At 41.2% G+C, this 19,275-nt stretch overlaps 1 protein-coding gene across 2 annotated transcripts in view; it reads left to right on the top strand.

The window, feature by feature from the left end:
* The window catches only part of LOC149864691 (ubiquitin-conjugating enzyme E2 E2), a 321,449-nt gene that overhangs the window by 247,495 nt on the left and 54,679 nt on the right, over positions 1-19,275 (top strand). For both annotated transcript variants that reach the window (XM_090046557.1, XM_090046558.1), the window contains exon 4: positions 13,877-14,009. In XM_090046557.1, coding sequence (XP_089902683.1) covers positions 13,877-14,009 — 133 coding nt within the window. The remainder of the gene's footprint in view (positions 1-13,876; positions 14,010-19,275) is intronic.

Raw genomic sequence — 19,275 nt, 5'->3', positions numbered from 1 at the left:
AGCTGCTGTCTTCTGGCCCCTTAAAGTGGCAGGCACAAACAGTGCCCTGCCACAGAGCTTAAGGGAATGATGGTTATAGAGATCTGTCTTTCTGTTGAAAAGGGCTACAAAATCTCTGCTTCAAAATTTCTGTCTTGTTTCTCACGTATTTAGTACCAAAAGCCAAATCACGTCAATCAGATTGGTTTTGGTTTTGTTTATTTGAAAAGATTATGGTTTGACAAATACTCATTCTATGTCATTAGAATGGCTGAACACTCCAGAATGTACTGAAGCTGAAACCACTGTAAGTAAAATGTTGTAAGGGCCTTTGGAAAGGACAGAACAAAGGTTCTTCTATCTCCTTCTTGGAAAACAGATTTGGATAGTCAAAGATATTATGTCACTGTACTCAAATATATAACTATACTAAGGTTTCTTGTTATCTCATTAGTGTTTTAACACATTTTGATGGGGTGGGCTCTGTGCTTACTAACAAAATGTAAATAAAGCTTTTCTTTCCTTAATTAAAACTGCATGGTTTCATGACACATAATAATATTTAAATATATGCCTATGAAACTAGTGGTAATCAGGTTTTATGATGTGGGCTTTAAACTAATTTCCTGCAAGACATAGAAACAAAGTTACACTGTGACTAGGTTAATTATGGATGGTGTGGGGTTGTATTCCACTATTGAATTAGGAGAGTAGATTTAATGGATCAATAGTCTTATTCTGTAAGGCCTGTGTTTCTAAAAGCCATCATTATACAGAGCAGCTCTGGACATAGTCCAATGACTCTCTACAGCATGGTCCCCAACCTTTCTAGGCTCAAGGCACCCCTCTGTAACTTTTCTGAATTGAGAGGTACCCATTCCAAAAACTGATTTACAGTGCTTACCTCCTGGGAGAGAGTCTGGGGAGGTGGGGGTCAGGGAATGCAAGAGTCTGAGCCTGCCTTTATCTGTTTACCTCCACACTTCCTGCAGCATCCTTCAATGGATCTCATGGCACTCAGAGTGCCCCCATCACCTGGTTGAGAACCATTGCTCTACAGAGGGATTCTACTATTTTCATTATTATAGGACTGCAAAGGTTAGTATACATTGCAATTAATTAGCCAAAAGATGGATTTTTTTATTAAAATCCCTTTTTATTCCATGGCGGGGATCCTCCTAATTCTCTCCTGCGGAAGAGCAGCCCACTCCTTGTGCTCCTCCGGGCAGATCCATACAAGTGCAGGGAAAGGAGGGGAGCACTCAGCCACTGCAATAAGGCTCTATTTCCCCTTGCCCTCCTCCTCCACCACCACCACTCATGCAACAGCAGCAGCAATATACAAGCCAAAGGGGTCAGGAACTGAGTGTGTGAAGACTTTCTCCAGCCCTGCTTCTGGCTCCCCCTTGCCACCCAGCTGAGCAGTGGGGGCAGCATTTTAAAAGCCAGGAGCTTGGAACAGGGCTTAGGGAAAGCCTCCCCAACCTGGTTTCTGCTCCTGGCTCTCCTTTGTTGCCCCGTTGTCCAGTTGAACATTGGGGCAGAAATTTAAAATCCAGTGGTTGGGAACAGGGCCTCACCTACCAATCTACAGGAGAAAGAAGGAATCTGTTGCTCAAGACTGGGATGACCCTGGTCTTGGGAAGGCCCACAGCTCCACTCCTCTTTCTCTCCTGCTTTAAATCACTCCTCTATCACTCAACTGGATGGTAAGGCAACAAGGAGCAGGAAGAGTTAAGCCAGAGGAAACCATATAGATGTTCAGTCTCTTGGGAGAAACTCTCCTGGGAATGATTTAACCCTAGTTGGTGCTGGGTTAGTTTTTTCCTGGAGTGATCATTTTTTTCTGCAGGAGGAAAAGCCTGAACATCTGAAGAGTAATTCTGGGAGAACAGTGTTTCTTCCACTGGAAATGGAACATCTATACCTGGTCACTATTTTAAAGCTAGTGAAACAAAATATGTCATAAATTGAGAAAAAGCTGAAATGCATTTGCAAGGAGTATTAGAATAGGCAGTTTATTAAATTTTAGCAACTTGTTAGAAAAGTTAGTGTAGTGGATTTATTTGCATGACTGTTAAAAGAAAAATATTTGCATAACTGTTAAAAGAATAATAGTTTGCAATATAAAGTGTCTCAATCTAGTTTGTATCACACTGCCACCTACAGGGAAAGGTGAAATAGAAAGACTGTAGTCATTCAGATATACCTAGTATACTTGCTAACGTCATAAGCTTTGAGCTCCATTTCAGAAACGCCTTTGTTAAACTTTGGAAAGCTGTTAATTTTAGGAATCCTTAAAGAGAACATGTACTGTGTTTACAAACATGTAGGCACTCTGGTTTTCTCCTCTTGGGCCCACAGCAGATGTTATACTTAGACACCATTAACCAGTTAATCATATCTTAAAGTGCAGCCTGCCGCATGTTGAAGTGATTAATGGTGCAAAGAAAAAGATTAGCCACAAAGTTATTGCATGAAGTATGTGTAATAACTTTTTGGCTGGTTGCCATTGCACCTTAAATTGAACATGTGGCTGATGAGGTCCCTAGCTGCTGAAAATCAGCTGATAGTCTGCATGATCAGGACTGTACAGGGCTCAATGTGTAGTGCTTCTCATCTACCAGTGACCAACTGATCAGAAGCAGCAGTCCAGGGTTAAGCTCCCAAACTGCTGATGATCAGCTGTCAAAGTTTTCCACCACTCAAACATGAGTGCTCCCAAGCATCAGCTGATCGGGAGTACTTCAGAGCTTAAGCTGATCAGGAGCTCCATTTACTCAAGCCCTGGAGTGCTCCCAAATTGCCAATCATCAGCTGATCATTGGATGGCTCACCAGGCCCCATGGGTCTCAGAAAACAGCTGACAAGCAGCTAGTGGTTGTTGGGCACTTTGCCAGTGCAGAGGGAACCTGAAATGATGATCCTGAATTGACAAGTATGGCATGATCAGGATCTGATCCCTGGTCGCAAATTGCACCTTCTGATATGCGGATGTGGTATAGAAGGAGGCGTAATTGTTAGGATCACAGATTAGATCCCATCATGCCTTCAGACGAATGTCTGCCAGTGACCTTATTCTACAGGTTGTTCGTGACTTGTATTGTGCAGAGGACCATGCATCTCTTAACTAGGCTATAGGTAGCAGGCTGTGCTGTATGAGAGCGACAGCAAACACACACATCTGAACCAGTCTGGAGTGTCCACAGCCCAGCAGCTGAAAACCCGAGTCTGCTCCTGACCTAAGGTCTTCCAGTTAGCAGTGCAATGTGCTTCTGCAGTAAGTGCCTCCTAATCACAAAGTGAAGGACACATTAGTTAAAGATCAGGTGATGAGTTCATTACTGTTATACACGACATGGTTTTCTCAGATCATTGCTAATGTTGAACAGGGTTTGGAATTATTTCTATACAAATAATCAAATCAACATTGCAAATGGTTGTCACATCCAAAGGCTTCTTTATACCACATGCATGAATTATAACTCTTTCTTGCCTGTTTGAACTAGTCTGCCTCTCTTTTCCTTCCTGGTCTGCTCTCCTTCTGAGTCTCCCTCAGAAGCCACAAAGGCAGCTCTACTTTTAAAAGTAATTTCTTCCCTTCTGTAGCACTCCTCAGTCATTCTAGCTGCAGTGGTTTTCTATAGTTACTGACAACAGTAGTTGCCTTGTTAAATTACATTTTTCATTTTAAAGTTTATAATTAAAGCTGTTGCCCCAGTTCTTAAAAAATGGCATTTGAATTAGCAGCCTATTCCGGTAGATACAAATATTTTGAAATTAAAAGTGAGTAACTTTGAGAAATTACTTACAGTATCAGGAAAGAAAGAGGTGTTTAAGAGGCTTCTTAAGAGGTCTAGCAAGGAGTTAAAAGGAAATAAAATACCAGGGTATGCTGGATCTCCAGAATGGAGTTAAGATGTTACAGAGACATCTTTATTCACCGTTTGCCTATTTTACATCACTTCTAGTTATTTGTGTCTACCATCTGGCTTGATGTTAAAAGTAACATACCTTAGATATTAATCACACAGGTAAAAAAATTCTCATTGACAACACGGGGCCTAATTATATATTCACTTGTTACGGTGTGTATAAATCAGAGTAACCAGTACAACAAATGAACTACTGTAACACTTATGGGTAAAGGGAATAAGGCCTATAGATGTGAAAATACCAAGCATTCTGTGTAGGGCTTTATGTAACTTTGTTTAGCTGAGCAAAATGGAGAATAGTTAACAAAATTGCCATTTTTAAAATCTCGTTGTAAATACTCAGCATGCTGTGATCATAAACTGTGTAATGGTGTTTGCCATGAATAAATGCTTGTAGATGCCATAATATAAATAACTTTTTTTGTACATTAAGGCATACTTTCTCTTATGAGGGTTTCCATCCCAGGGGCACTCTGCAGACAGGACTACACAAATAAAAGCATCAAGTATTCACTGAATGATCCAGTCATTAGCATGCTAGAATACTTTGTAATGGTTTCCTCTGGTTTTTTTAGAGGCAAATTATGAAATAACAAAGATATATCAAGTCAGCCAAATGATGTTCATTTTGAGTTTAATCTGAATATTTTTTCTACTGTGGTCAAAACACAAAGTGCTAAATGCAACAAGGCCTCAGCAGGAGGAAACCAGGACTTCATGTTCCCATAATAATTTTAATGGCTTCGGTGACAGGTAGCCAGAGGAAGATAATGAGAAGAAAGCATTAAGATGCCTCACATAAAACCTTGTGCTCATTGACCAGGCTTGTTGCAAGGAAAAAGCAGCAGGAAGTCCCGAAGTATAAATTACATATCAGGTTGTGATAGTAAATGTACATCTAAGAGACACCTTGCTGAAATCATTGAACCCTTACAATGCCTACACTACAGCAGACACTGTAGTACATACTAAACTCAATTGTTCTGACTAAGTACATATATGGATACAAAATAGCAGCATTCAAGAAAAGATAACTATTCCTTTGCCAGGTGATCTGGAGCTATTGGAAAAAATATTTTTCAGATTAAATTAGGCTGAATTTGGAGTACAGGTGAAAAATGGTGACTAGCTTAAATGACATATGAAGACTGTCTAGAGGTACTTACCCTGTTAGCACTTTTCTAGTTATAAACTTTAAAATATTGGTATAACTAAAAACGGTCCTCCGTCAAAGTACAATAACCTGATCTATGAAAAAGTCTAGATCCAAACTTTGCAGATTGTGTCACTGTAATGAAAGCCAAATAGAAAAAAAGCAGGATAAGACTAAGAGATTGTGTTCATGAGTCTAGAAGAAACTTCCTGAAATAATTGAGGTTGAATCACTTTTCAAATTCTCCATGGATAACGAAATTTGCCTTGCCTCACAAAGGTGGTTGAAAGATTTAATTTAAATATAATCTGCAGACAAAGGCACAGTATAAATTCACAGTAACACTGTGAACTGAATCAAATCACTGGTTCTAAAACCCAAATTTTAGAAATGTTAGATCCTATGAAGCTAAACTTTTTTTCTGTGGCTCGTTTCCGTATTAAACAAGCCTTTTTAATTTCCTTTTTCCTCACTTTATTTGAAATGCTGAGCCAGCAGAAAAGGTTAAAAATCATTGTTTTCAGTTAGACTTCAAAGTATCTGGGAAATTATGTCTCCTGCTACTTTGATAGTAACTTTTTTCATAGATTTCATAGACATTAGGGCTGGAAGGGACCTCAGAAGATCATTGAGTCCAGCCCCCTGCCCCAGGAGCAGGCAGTCAGCTGGAGTCATGGGATCCCAGCAAGATAAATATCCAAATGTCTCTTGAAGGTGTTCAGTGTAGGTGCTTGAACCACCTCCGATGGCAGGCTGTTCCAGACCTTGGGGGCTTGGACAGTAAAGAAATTCTTCCTTATGTCCAGCCTGGAACAGTCTTGTAGTAGTTTTTGACCATTCGATTTTGTCATCCCTTGGGGCGCTCTGGTGAACAAACGTTCCCCCAGATCCTGGTGAACACCCCAGTAAACTTATAGGTGGCCATAAGTTTTTCCTGCGCTTTTCTGGGCTGTTTTCCTGTCCTCCTTAGTGCAATCCAGAAGATGGAAGTTAACTGAGAATTTGTGAAAATGTAAATATGTGAAAAAGAGATTTTATGATGTTTCTAAAGCTTTAATAATAAATGAAGGATAAAAAAGAGAAAAGGTTAATATGGGTTAGGATTTTTTTTTATTTTTAATCTTAAAGTTGTTCTTATTTCATCCAAACTGGTTCTCTGCTTTCTAACTTTAAGGTATTTTTACTTCTCTTGGATTCCTTCAGATTTTGCTGTTGTGCGAATAATCTGATTTGCTGTCCACAAAGGAGGTGTAACTAACCACACTACCATATCCATTGCCACAAGCAGTCTCAGAGCTGGGGCTCCTAATACTTTTTCTGGTTTGTTTGTTTCACAACAATGTACTCCTCTGGCTGGTGTGGCAACTTTTTATTATATATATTTATAAAGCACCTACTGGTACATGTGCAACATCTGGATAAGCAGTTGATTCCTTTTCCCTCCCCACCCAGCTGTAGCTCCCACTCTGCCTGTGCTTTATTGTCTGCAGTTCAGTAAGAGACAGCATGGGGAAGGGGGAAGAACCCAAACAAAATGAGCAACTGGTAGCATCTAATGCCAGATTCAGCCCCTCTACTTCCATGTGTCTTAAACACTCTGTGCCTGTCTTTTTTCCTTTTCTGTTTGGGAGGATGAAAAAGAACAGTTGAAAGCATCAGAGTGAATGGCTTGGATACTGAGAGAAACCAAGGGGATTTCAGAGAGAGGAGGAAACTAGATGTACCTGGAAAGAGTAGTTGGAAGATGTGAGGGGGTGAAAGAAACCAAAGAGGATGAGGGCAGTAGAAAGAAGATAGGAGAGTAATCCAGAGTGGTAAACAAGGAAAGGGAAGACACTGATGGTGAAGAGAGAGGTGGACTTCCAAAGTCAAGAAAGGTGTTTGTGCAACTCTTCTGTTAATTCACTGATGCATCACTTTAAACTGAATACTGTAGTGCAGCAGTTCCCAAACTGACAGATTGCGCACCACCAATTTAAAATGACACAACCTTAATACCGCCAGCACATTTTTCAGTTCATCCTTAAGTACCACCAGCAATTTTTTGTCATATAATGTAAATATAATTATATGTTAATGTGTACCACTAACAGGTTGTCTGCATACCACTGGTGGTACCCATACCACAGATTGAGAACTGCTGCTCTAGGACAAATAAACTTCTTAAGTCTCACCATAAGACATTCCTCAGGCTCCTAGTCTTTTTTTGTAGCTCTTTACTCTTTTAATCATCTTCATCATTGGAAGCATGGACACAGCAACCCAGTAATGGCTTCAACACCAATACAGAGGCAATACTCGCTCATTTCAACATGATATTCCAGTGCCTGTGCATCCAAAAATCATGTTAGCTTTCTCTTACCTACCATCTTGTACTGAAAGCTCATGTTCCATTTTCTATCATAGGATCCTTGCATGCTCTGCAGTGTCATGCTAGGTTATAACCCTATACTCCCATCCTAAGTATAATCCACAGCCTTTGTCCTTAGACAGGTGAGCTTGCTTTTGGATGTTGTGACTAATGCTGTGGTACCCAGACCACAGATTGGGAACTGCTGCTGTAGTGCATATGTTAGGCACTACAGCAGTACGGAAGGTGTGGTGCATGCAGCATGCTGGAGAATGAAATATAAAGGAAACCATTCTATAAGTTATTAAGTATCAAGTTATTTTGTTCTCAGTTCGGTACTTGGATATTGATATCATTCCGATGGGGAAGGAACAGAACTAACTAGATATCTCCCCACCCCCCCAGTTTTCCATTCAACTCTGTGACAGAGTCTCCCCAGTGGATAAAATACAGTGGCATGTGTGGTCAATTATAAGGGAGTAATGAAAGTAGAGAGCTATCTTTTAACATGTCATTGATAACCCCGAACCCCATGGGTGTATGTATACGTGTGTGTGTGTGAACCCCATGGGTGTATGTATACATATATATGTGCGTGCGTGCGTGTGTGTACATATGCTCCCATTATAACTGCTCAGTGCTCTGTTACAAATTCCACCCACAACATGCAATGAGTATATGGGCAAGATACATCCCATGCTCCAGAATGACACTGAATTATCATCTGTTTATTGTTGGATTGTCATGCAGAGTTGCTCAGATTTAAGAAGACTGGAGACCAATATCCTGATCTGTTGGCATATCTGACAGCGGATCGGTCTTTATCCCTTATCTTTTTGGTTCAGCTGCTTCCACACGAAGCTGCTATCGCCTTCCTTATCCTGCCTTTGAAACTGACTGATTGAACACCAGGTTAGTGACAAGCAGCATAGACATACTTTGGCTCTGGGACTGTTGAGTTTTAGATGGATTTAGTTTGCCCTTTGCTGAACTGAAGTCCAGCTGAATCAGTCCTGCCCAAGATAACATCATTTCAAACACTCAGCTGTTTCTTTTATTTTCCTTGAGATACATGTTTCACTTGCCAATTACATTAATAGAGCTGGAATATAAATCATGCTTAATGTAAAAGGTTTGGGCTCCAGTGTATTGGGCAGATATCCACATAGAGAGAAGGACAATTAGATCTTTTTACATTATAAATCTTAAAGAATAAGGCTCTGACTAAGACCTTTTTTACACATGGGAATTTTCTCTGGTGAAGCCTGATGGATTGTCACTTTTGTTGCCAATATAAAGGGTAAATAAGAGGCTTGATAATTAAGGAGGAAAGAAAACAAATATAATACACTTCTCCAACTAGTATTATTAATGTGAAACAGAACAAATGTTATGCCCTTGCCCTTCCTGATCAGCTGTGGGTTGTGAACATGAAATTATACTTGTTAACTGAACTGTCTTGCTTCCAGCAAGCTTTCTAATATGCAGACAGTGAAAACACTGCTACACTCTACCTGACTGTGGCCGTTCTTTAAAATAAATAACAAGTGAATAATACCATTTTTGTAAAGGTAACTTACAATCACATAAACAACGCTGATGCAGTTCTGTCAGCCTAGGCTTGCACCTGGACATACTAAACCAGTTGAACTGACCAAGGGGAAATTTTCCATATGTTTGAATTAGAAAACTCTAACTTCAAATGCTAAAGCTATTAAACAAGTAGGCAGAACAAACAAATAGCCTACATAAGTTATAGAAACATAATTATAATGATAAGTTTTAGTTTTTGATCCTCTGCAATCAAAAACACATGCACAATACTCAGAACCATAAAAGGGCCCAACTGCTCTGCTGGCTGAATGAACTTGAGGAAAAGAAGCATTTTCTTTTGCTACTTATTTTTTCTATGTCACTTACCTTTTAGCTTTCCAACATGAAACAAGTAGTTATTTTTTACAACTATTAGCAAATGTGTCTGAAAGCAATGGAAAGAAAATTCCTTTGCAGATTATGGGTCATTTTTTCTTGTATGATCTCAGCTGCCATTAGGACTTGCACCTTTTTCATTTGAATTATTTCTTTGATGCTTTTAGGCTTTGCTTTCTGTGTACCCCACATACTGTGGCTGTGGCCATGGCCCCACCATTCATTTAGGTTTATAAAAAATATAATTAGCCCTTTTAATATCTAGTTCAGTCACAATTAAACCTGTCCTGATTGCTTGGGATTGGTCTTTCCAGAGGCTGTGGAGGTGTTTTTAATTATTCATTCTCTCATTTGTTTCTTACAGCTGTCTCAGCTGTGGTATATTATTCAAAGGTTAATGCAAACTGAGAACTGGGTAAATTAAATTTGTTTGGCAGCTCGCAACCTGATGTATTATAGACACTGTAAGCTACAGATGGATGGCAATACTTTGCTGTTGTGATGCTTAAAAAGACAGATTTTGTCTTTAAAACAATTGCTGGTTTTGATAGTGTGGCTGATATTATAAAAACAGATAGTTCAGTAACATTCTCTGCAACCCGTTTTTGTTAAGAAAGAGTGAAGAGTAGAAATTGAAGAAACGTTAGTGGCTATTATAGAAAATTGATATAGATACCATGACTAATGAACTGGTACATGGCACAGTACTAAGTCACCCAGCTGTATTCTGGGAATCCTGCACTCAGAAGTTTTAATGAAGGGAGCCCAAGAAATTTTAGGTGAAAGAGGGTTTTATTAACTTTCAGTGAATAAAATGAATAGTTGAGCAGTGAACATGACATGATGTTGTATAATAAGTGTATGCCTTGGATACATTGTGAGGCACTGAGCAAAGCCAAGAGCTGTCATCTGTTCTACACAGTTACTTCACAAACCTTGCATAGTCTGGAATTCTTTATTGTAATTATAACAAGAGCTTTTTCTCAAGAAATGCCTTAAGAAAATACTTTGTCATTTATTTTGAAAAAATCTGCCACCACTTCCTTTGCTGAAAAATAGGAGACAGGTGTCCACAAGCTACCATAATAATTGATTCTAAGTAGAAATATGGTCTGAAGTTGCCAATTTCTGTTGATAGGCAGGGAACCTAAAGATATTCTGTGGGTTCTTTAAACAGAGGCAGGTATTATTTGTATTATTTAATAACGATCTCAGGATTTAAACTGAATATCTTATCCATATTTACTAAAGTAGGGATACAGACAGACTAAAAGCTAGTGTGCATCCGAAAGTCCACACTGGGCTCATCTATACATTCATTAATGCGCCTTAGATACTGCGCATTTAGTTTAGTACTTCCTTAACAAAGTACTGACTAAATGTGCAGTACCTAGAGTTATTGCTCAGTAGCGCCAGCAAGCAGTTATTTAGTGATGCCTACTGCACATTAGCCTAATAGATTTCATAGATTTCATAGACATTAGGGCTGGAAGAGACCTCGGAACATCATCGAGTCTAGCCCCCTGCCCAAAGGGCAGGAAGTCAGCTGGGGTCATAGGATCCCAGCAAGATAAGCATCCAATTTGCTCTTGAAGGTGTTCAGTGTAGGTGCTTGAACCACCTCCGATGGCAGGCTGTTCCAGACCTTGGGGGCTCGGACAGTAAAGAAATTCTTCCTTATGTCCAGCCTGAAACGGTCTCACAGTAGTTTTTGACTATTCGACCTCGTCATCCCTTGGGGCGCTCTGGTGAACAAACGTTCCCCCAGATCCTGGTGGTCACCCTTGAAAAACTTATAGGTGGCCATCAGGTCACCCCTGAGCCTGCGCTTTTCCAGGCTAAAGAGCCCCATGACTCTCAGCCTGTCGTCATAAGGTCTGTTTTCCAGACCTCTGATCATGCGCGTGACTCTTCTCGGGACTCTCTGAAGCTTCTCCACATCCTTTTTGAATTGTGGAGCCCAAAACTGGACACAGTACTCCAGCTGCAGCCTCACCAAGGCCGAGTACAAGGGGAGAATGACGTCCTGGGATCTGCTTGAGAAGCATCAATGGATGCAAGCCAGCGTTTTGGTCGCTTTACTAGCCACAGCATCGCATTGCAGGCTCATGTTCATCCTGTGGTCAATGATGACAGCCAAGTCTCTTTCTTCCATAGTGCTAGCCAGCATAGCACTGCTGAGCCTATAAGGATGCTGCAGGTTTTTCTTCCCAAGGTGGAGAACCTTGCATTTTTCAGTGTTAAACACCATCAGGTTCTCATCTGCCCATTTGCTGAGCTTGTCCAGGTCAGCCTGGATCACCCGCCTATCTTCTGGCATGGATGCTTTGCCCCAAAGTTTGGTGTCATAAGCGAATTTGGCCAGTCCGCTCCTGACTCCAATGTCCACATCATTAATGAAGATGTTGAACAATATGGGTCCAAGGACAGAGTCTTGTGGGACCCCACTGGTCACAAGACACCATGATGAGTGACTGCCATCAATTACAACTCTCTGGATCTGACAACGAAGCCAATTTCCCAGCCAGCGGATCGTGGTGGACCCAAGGCCACAGTTGGCTAGTTTGGCCAAGAGGTGATCGTGGGATACCAGATCAAAAGCTTTTTTGAAGTCAAGATATATGACATCAATCTCATCTCCCTTGTCCAGATGATAACTCCTGGTCGTAGAAGGAAATGAGAGATTGGTCAAGCAAGACCTACCCACAACAAACCCATGCTGGCTATCCCTTAGAATGTTGGCCTCGGCCAGTCCATTAAGGATGGCCTCTTTAATAAACTTTTCTAAGTTCTTCCCCAGGATAGAAGTCAGGCTAATGGGCCTATAGTTAGCCGGATCCACTTTCCTCCCTTTCTTGAAGATAGGCACCACATTGGCCTTCTTCCAGTCTTCAGGGACTACACCAGAGCCCCAGGAGTTTTTAACGATCCGTGCCAGGGACTGGGCTATGGCACTCACCAGCTCCTTGAGTACGCTGGGGTGTAGATTGTCAGGGCCGGCTGACTTGAAGGTATCCAGCTTCTCAAGATGTTCGTTCCTTCATGAGGTCAGCATTTATGGAGGGCAGGGGATCTCCCTCACCCAGACCTCCCTGTCTCATAGCAGGCATGGGAGTCCCACGGGACTGATGAAAGACTGACGCAAAGTACCCATTTAATAGGTTGGCTTTTTCCTGGGCATCAGTTGTCAGTTGCCCCATCTGGTTCAGCAGGGGTCCAGTGTTGCCCTTGCTTTTCCTCCGGCTCCCCACATATCTGAAAAAGGACTTTTTGTTGTCCTTAATGCGCGAAGCTACTTGGAGTTCAGTTGCAGCCTTGGCTTTCCTGGTTTGCTCCCTGCAGGACCGGACCAATACAGAATAATCCTCCTTGAAGATTAATCCTGTCCTCCATCCTTTGTAGGCTTTTCTTTTTAGCCTTAGGAGGTCTGCTAGATCCCTGGAGAGCCAGGGGGGCTGCTGTGCCCTCTTGCTGCCTTTCCTTCGAGGTGGAATAGACTTAGCTTGTGCATTGAGGATCGCTCCCTTGAGGAGCAACCACTCTTCTTGAATTCCCCTCTCCCTGGGGTCATGGTCCCTTAGGGCCTGACTGACAAGTCTCCTGAGCTTGTCAAAGTCGGCTTTTCTGAAGTCAAGGACTTCTGTGCTGCTGACTGACTTGCCAGCTTTACGGCAGATGGTGAAGGTGATCAGCTTGTGCTCGCACTACTGCACAGTGTTATTAGGCTAATACACAGTAAGTGTCTCATGTAGACATGCCCACTGAATAAGACATATGGTTCTGAGAGTGAGTGTATTCCCTGAAAAGAGCCTACTTTGATGTCTAGAGAAATCAAATCACAAAAAGTATGTTAGTTTTCAATATGCTTTAAAAATCGGCTGAGTAATTGAGAGCTTTTACTATTTCCATGTAGAGAACTATATTATGTACATTTTAGCTTAGATAACTTAAGTCAGGAATTTGCATTAACAAAATTTAACTGGGATTAACATTTCCTTTTTGTAAGCTTTTCCTAACATTGTTATAATTGTAAAGAATCCTCCTGTATTAGTCATTGGAGTGCCTTAGAAAATCCAGGCACTGGGTCATTTTTACAGCATCAAGTTTTTGATGCAGTCAGTCCTGTGTAATAACACGTGTTCCTACTATGCCACCTAGTGATGAGGTCAATAGGGAAGTAATTGAATGGCTGAGAAACAAGAAGCCTCTGTCTTGTTTTATTGTAAACACCATATTATGTCCTTCCATTAAAATACTTTAGATGAGGCAGTCAGAAAGCTAATTTCCCAAAGTTATTTGAATAATTGATTAACACAGTGATTATAATACATTTATGTACCTGAATATCACTTTGGGCGAGGAAACTGATGACACTATATATGTATATTATCATGGAATAAGTTTGTGAAGGTGATATATCATTTTCACTTCTGGTGTGATTGCAAAACCAGTGTTACCATTAGTGTAACTGATACACTATATACTTAATTTTATGTGGTTATTATGTCCTATTTTTGCTTTCTATTTTAGTGCTGGACCCAAAGGAGACAACATTTATGAATGGAGGTCAACTATACTTGGGCCTCCAGGTTCCGTATATGAAGGTGGAGTTTTCTTCCTTGACATTACCTTTTCACCGGACTATCCTTTTAAACCACCTAAGGTTAGTAGAAGGATCTTAAAAGTCTAATAGCAGTACTCAGTGAATAAATAAATGGTATATGCCTTTAGTTCCTATTTTTAATAGTAGCTGTAATGGTGGCGGGGTACACATTGTTAAAAAAACATGATTAGTCATAAAAGCTTTCATGAAAATAATATTAAAACCAAGCATTTTAAAAGGAGAAATCTGAAAAACTGTCCAAGATTTCAAATGCATTTATTCAATAAAATCAGACAGACCTGGACTCTTGTCAAATTGTTAAATTCCAGAAGGTTTTTTATTACTATTATTGACATAAATACAGTAATATAGCTCAAGTAATGCATTTAAACTAAGTATGCAAAACCTGCCACTGCTGATGTAGTTTTAGATTAAAGTTCATCAGTACACTATCTATTAGTGCTATGCAAAAACAAAAAGTAAATGACCACTTTTCAGTAAAGATGGTATCATGGAAGATGGGGTAAAAACAACATTGCTACAGGGAATGAGCATATAGAACAGTAAATTCTATATCAACTTGAACTTCAGTAAACACTTATTACAGTAATATATGTTATCATATTGTTACCATGCACACACACACGCACACACAGACACACACCATGTTACTGTATTTACTTGAATACAAGATGAGGTGTTTTCCCCCAATTGGCATGGGGAAAAAAGCCCTTCATTTTGTAATCATATACAAGGAAATCTCATTAAATACATTGTTTATCATTGAACTGCTACCAAAAGCAGCATGTGCTCAACAATGAAAACTAACAATGAAGTTGCCTTAGTGCAGTCAACACTAAGCATGGCTATAAAACAAATGATGGGTACCTACCACAGGGATAGGTTAGTGCAGCCCATCTGAATAAGAGATATGGTAGTGCCCATTAAGTGCAGTCCCCTTCACCACCGACTCTTGTTCAAGTCATAGTCAGCCACTACACTGCAGACATTGTGACTTCCTCTTCACTCCCACAGCTAAGCTGCACCTTTCTTTCCCATTTCCAATGATTCCTGTTTCTTCACCAGCCCTAAGTGCATGGCAAACATCATGAAATGGCATGCCGTACCGTTCACCTAGAGTCCCTCTGTTGTCCGCTGTCTCAGCCCATTGTATATGATTATTGTGGCCCCACCCTCCATGAGGTAAAGCTGGACCAGACTGCCTTATGCCTCATCTGCATATAAATTTTTAGAGGATTCCAGAACTTGTGACAAGAATACTTGATTCCAGTCATGAGTATGGGGTTAATTAGCACACAGATCCTTTATGGAGGATATCGGGAGTAAACACATATCTTGTGGGGTCATCATGGCTTGAAATGCTGTAGACTCTGGTGGGGACCAGTCCAATAAACTATTTGGTAAGTCATGAGCCTTTTGGCTTTGGACTAATCATGCCAAAGTACTCCTCAAAAGTGTGTTTATGGTGTACCTGTGTAAAACTTGCAATAGTTTCAAAATAAAGCAACAAGCATCAATTCTGGATGTACTAATTGTATGGGTATTATATGCAAATTGCTACAGTTATGTTTAATTTCAAAGTTATTGTTTTCAAACTTGCTTCCCAGTTCTGTGGACTCAAGAAGAACAAGCTCTGATGGTTGGGAGAGGGGGAAGAGGCTGCCATGGGAAAAAGTTGGGAGGATGCAGAAAGCAAAGGAGCTACCTAAAACCCCCGTTTTACTTTCCCTGCTGTAGCACTGGTAGGGGGACAAATTCAAGGCAAACCTCCAATAATTAGATTCTATACCTGGAAAATTATAACAAATTTATAATTTTTTCATATATAGAACGTAATTATTGGGGGAACCGTCTTATAGTCAGGATTGTCTCATACTGAAGTAAATATGGTAAGTTTGAGAAAACAGAGCTAGTGTAAGGACTATAAAGTAAGGTATGGAACTGGCTAACAGGGATGAGAACTGATGGAAGAGTCAGCAGGTCCTGATGATCTCCACCCCAGAGTGCTTATGGAACTGGCAGAGGTCATTGCAGGACCCCTGGCACAGCTTTACGAGCACTCGTGGTGCCTTGGTGAGGTGCCTGATGACTAGAAAAGGGCCAATGTGGTCCCCATTTTCAAAAAAGGGAGGAAAGAGGACCAAAGAAACTATACGCTTGTTAGTCTTACCTCGGTCCTGGGGAAGCTCTTTGAGAAAATTATCCAGGAGCACATCTGCAAGGGGCCAGCAGGGGAGTTTATGCTTTGGGGCAATCAACACGGGTTCATTAGAGGCAGGTCCTGTCAGACCAACCTGGTGGCCTTCTATGACCAGATCACAAAAGCCTTGGACGCAGGTGTCACGGTAGACATAGTCTTCCTAGACTTTAGGAAGGTCTTCAACACTCTCCCACCCCATCCTCATTAAAAAATTAGAAGTCTATAGTGTCAGTGCCTACATGGTCAGATTGGCTGGAGGGCTGCACCAAGAGAGTGGTGGTGGATGGGTCATTTTCAACCTGAAGAGATGTGGGCAGTGGGGTTCCCCAGGGCTCGGTCCTTAGGCCCTCACTGTTCAATATCTTCACTGGCGATTTGGACGAGGGGGTGAAAAGTACCTTGTTCAAGTTCGCAGATGACACTAAGATGTGGGGAGAAGTGAGCATGCTAGAAGAGAGGGACAAGCTACAACTAGATTTTGACAGGTTACAGAGGTGGGCAGATGAGAATAGGATGGTTTCAATATGGACAAGTACAAGGTGTTGCACCTGGGGAGGAAGAACCAGCAACATACCTACAGGCTGGGGAACTCCCTTCTCATCAGCACAGAGGCAGAAAAGGATCTTGGAGTCACTATTGATTCCAAGGTGAACATGGGCTGCCAATGTGGGGACACAGTCAGGAAGGATAACCACACCTTGTCATGCATCTATAGATGTATCACAAGCAGGGCCAAGGAGGTGATCCTCCCCCTCTATGTGACATTGGTCAGACCACAGTTGGAGTACTGCGTCCAGTTCTGGGCGCCGCACTTCAGGAGGGATGTGGACAGCATCGAGAGGGTCCAGACGAGGGCCACTCGCATGATTAGGGGGCAGCAAGGCAGGCCCTACAAAGAGAGGCTATGGGACCTGAACCTGTTCAGCCTCCACAAAAGAAGGCTGAGAGGGGATCTGATGGCCTCCTATAAACTTGCCAAGGGGGACCAGCAGGCAACGGGAGAGTCCCTGTTCCCCTGAGCACCACCGGCGGTAACAAGGAATAACAGCCATAAGTTGACTGAGAGTAGATTCAGGCTAGATATCAGGAGGAGCTACTTCACTGTCAGGGTGGCTAGGAGCTGGAACCAATTTCTAAGGGAACTGGTGCTTGCCCCTACCCTGGGGGTCTTCAAAAGTAGGCTAGAAGGCCACCTATCTGGGGTCATTAGACCCAAGCATCTTTTCCTGCCCATGGCAGGGAGTCAGACTGAATGACTTGCTTAGGTCCCTTCCGACCCTACGAACTATGAAACTATGAAGAACTACTGGACTTGAAAGGTACTTATGGAATTTCTCAAGGACTGGTCATGACCAGTTTTATGTAATATTTTCATTAATGACTCGGGCAGGAATTTGGAGTCTGTTGATGCAATGTGCTGATAGTCTGAAGCTGAGGTGAGAGGGAGGTATCATCACTATAAAAAATTATTACAATTTCATAAAGGAAGAACTGCATGACCTCAAAGAGTATAGCAATGTAAATGGGATGAAATTTAATAATGCAGAGTTTAAACTCATGGATTAATGGCAAGAATTTCTGCTACAGTACCACCACAGAAGAAAAGAAAGACTTGTGTCACAGGACAGCTTTGAGCCATCAATGTGACGTGACTGAAAAAAGCAAATGCATTCTTAGAGTGTATGCAGCATGGTATTTCTAGCAGAGATAGGAAAGTATTAAAGCTATTGTTACAATGGCATTGTACAATAAATTGGGAAGGCCTCATCTAGAACATTGGGCATGTTTACATGTACATTTACACCACCTTAAATTTACTGTGCAATAAAGCTTAAATTTACTGCACAGTAAGCAGGAATAAGCCAGCATGTACATGTGGAGACATTAAAGCACATTCATGCTGTGTTTGGACTGACGTGGGGCTAATGTTAGTCCCAAGCCAGTCCACACACACAGTGTTACGGCACAGTAAGGCGCCTACATGCATATGATTGTGCAGTAACTAATCAGGCATAAATTTGATACCTGCATGATGCAGGCAGCAAATTTACGCTCAAGTCAGCGTAAGTTGCCATATTTACTGCACAATATGGCCATGCATGTGTAGAGATATACCCTGATATTGTGCAATAATTTTGGTCACTGCACAGTTAATGTGCACATGTAGATGCGTCCATTGTGTACAATTCTTGTCCGTCATGTCCCAGGCAGATGACTACAAACTGGAAGATGTGCAGTGGTAGGGGAACAAATTTAAGGCAAACCTCCAATAATTAGATACTATACTTGGACTATTATAACAAATTTATAATTTTTCCATATATAGTATGTAATTAGGGTTAGAAGGGTTAAAGGGTTATTAGAATTATCAAGAGAGTGAAGAGCCTATCTCATGAAAGGAAACTAAAAGAGCTTCACTTGTTCAGCCAAGCAAAACAAATGCTGAGAGGGGATACAGTTTTACTTCATAAATACATTAGGGTGCAAACACTAAGGAGCAAGAGCAGTTATTTAAAGACAATGCTGGCACAAAAAGGGATATGGACTGGCCATGAATAAACTTTTAGGCTAGAAATTCGAAGGTTTCTAACCATTAAAGAAGTCTGGTTCTGGAGCAGCCTGCCAATTGGAGTATTGGGAGCAAAAACTCAGATGGTTTTAAAATAGTGCTATCATATTATGATTGGGATGATATGATACGTTTCCCAGACTAGATGACGCAGGGTTGTGATGTAGTCTGGTCCTGTGTCCCTGTGTTGTTAGTCAACTACCATGATAAAATAGTGAAATGAAAATAATCATTAGCAAAATATGATTTCCCTAGCGTGTCATATAATAATAGAGCATGAAGCCATCTGAGCTGTTGATGCTAGCAGAAGAAAGAATAGAAAATACAGTCTTAGAACTAGACTGAACGTATTTGCTGTCCCACAGACTCCATCATGGGATTCAATAAACTGCACTTTCTATGACATCATCTCATGATGTGGCAAAGCTACAGTTTGGTGATGGCCTAACGTTGCTGTTTGATAGTATAGCAAACTCCCTCTGGATAAGAACAAAGAAGCTGTGCACTTCCCTGGAATATTCTTTTATCCAGACTTC

Source organism: Crocodylus siamensis, chromosome 5 (genome assembly GCF_052110815.1).
Source record: "Crocodylus siamensis isolate JL-2025a chromosome 5, ASM5211081v1, whole genome shotgun sequence".
NCBI classification, from domain to species: domain Eukaryota; kingdom Metazoa; phylum Chordata; order Crocodylia; family Crocodylidae; genus Crocodylus; species Crocodylus siamensis.
This window is presented reverse-complemented; position numbering and strand designations above follow the sequence as displayed.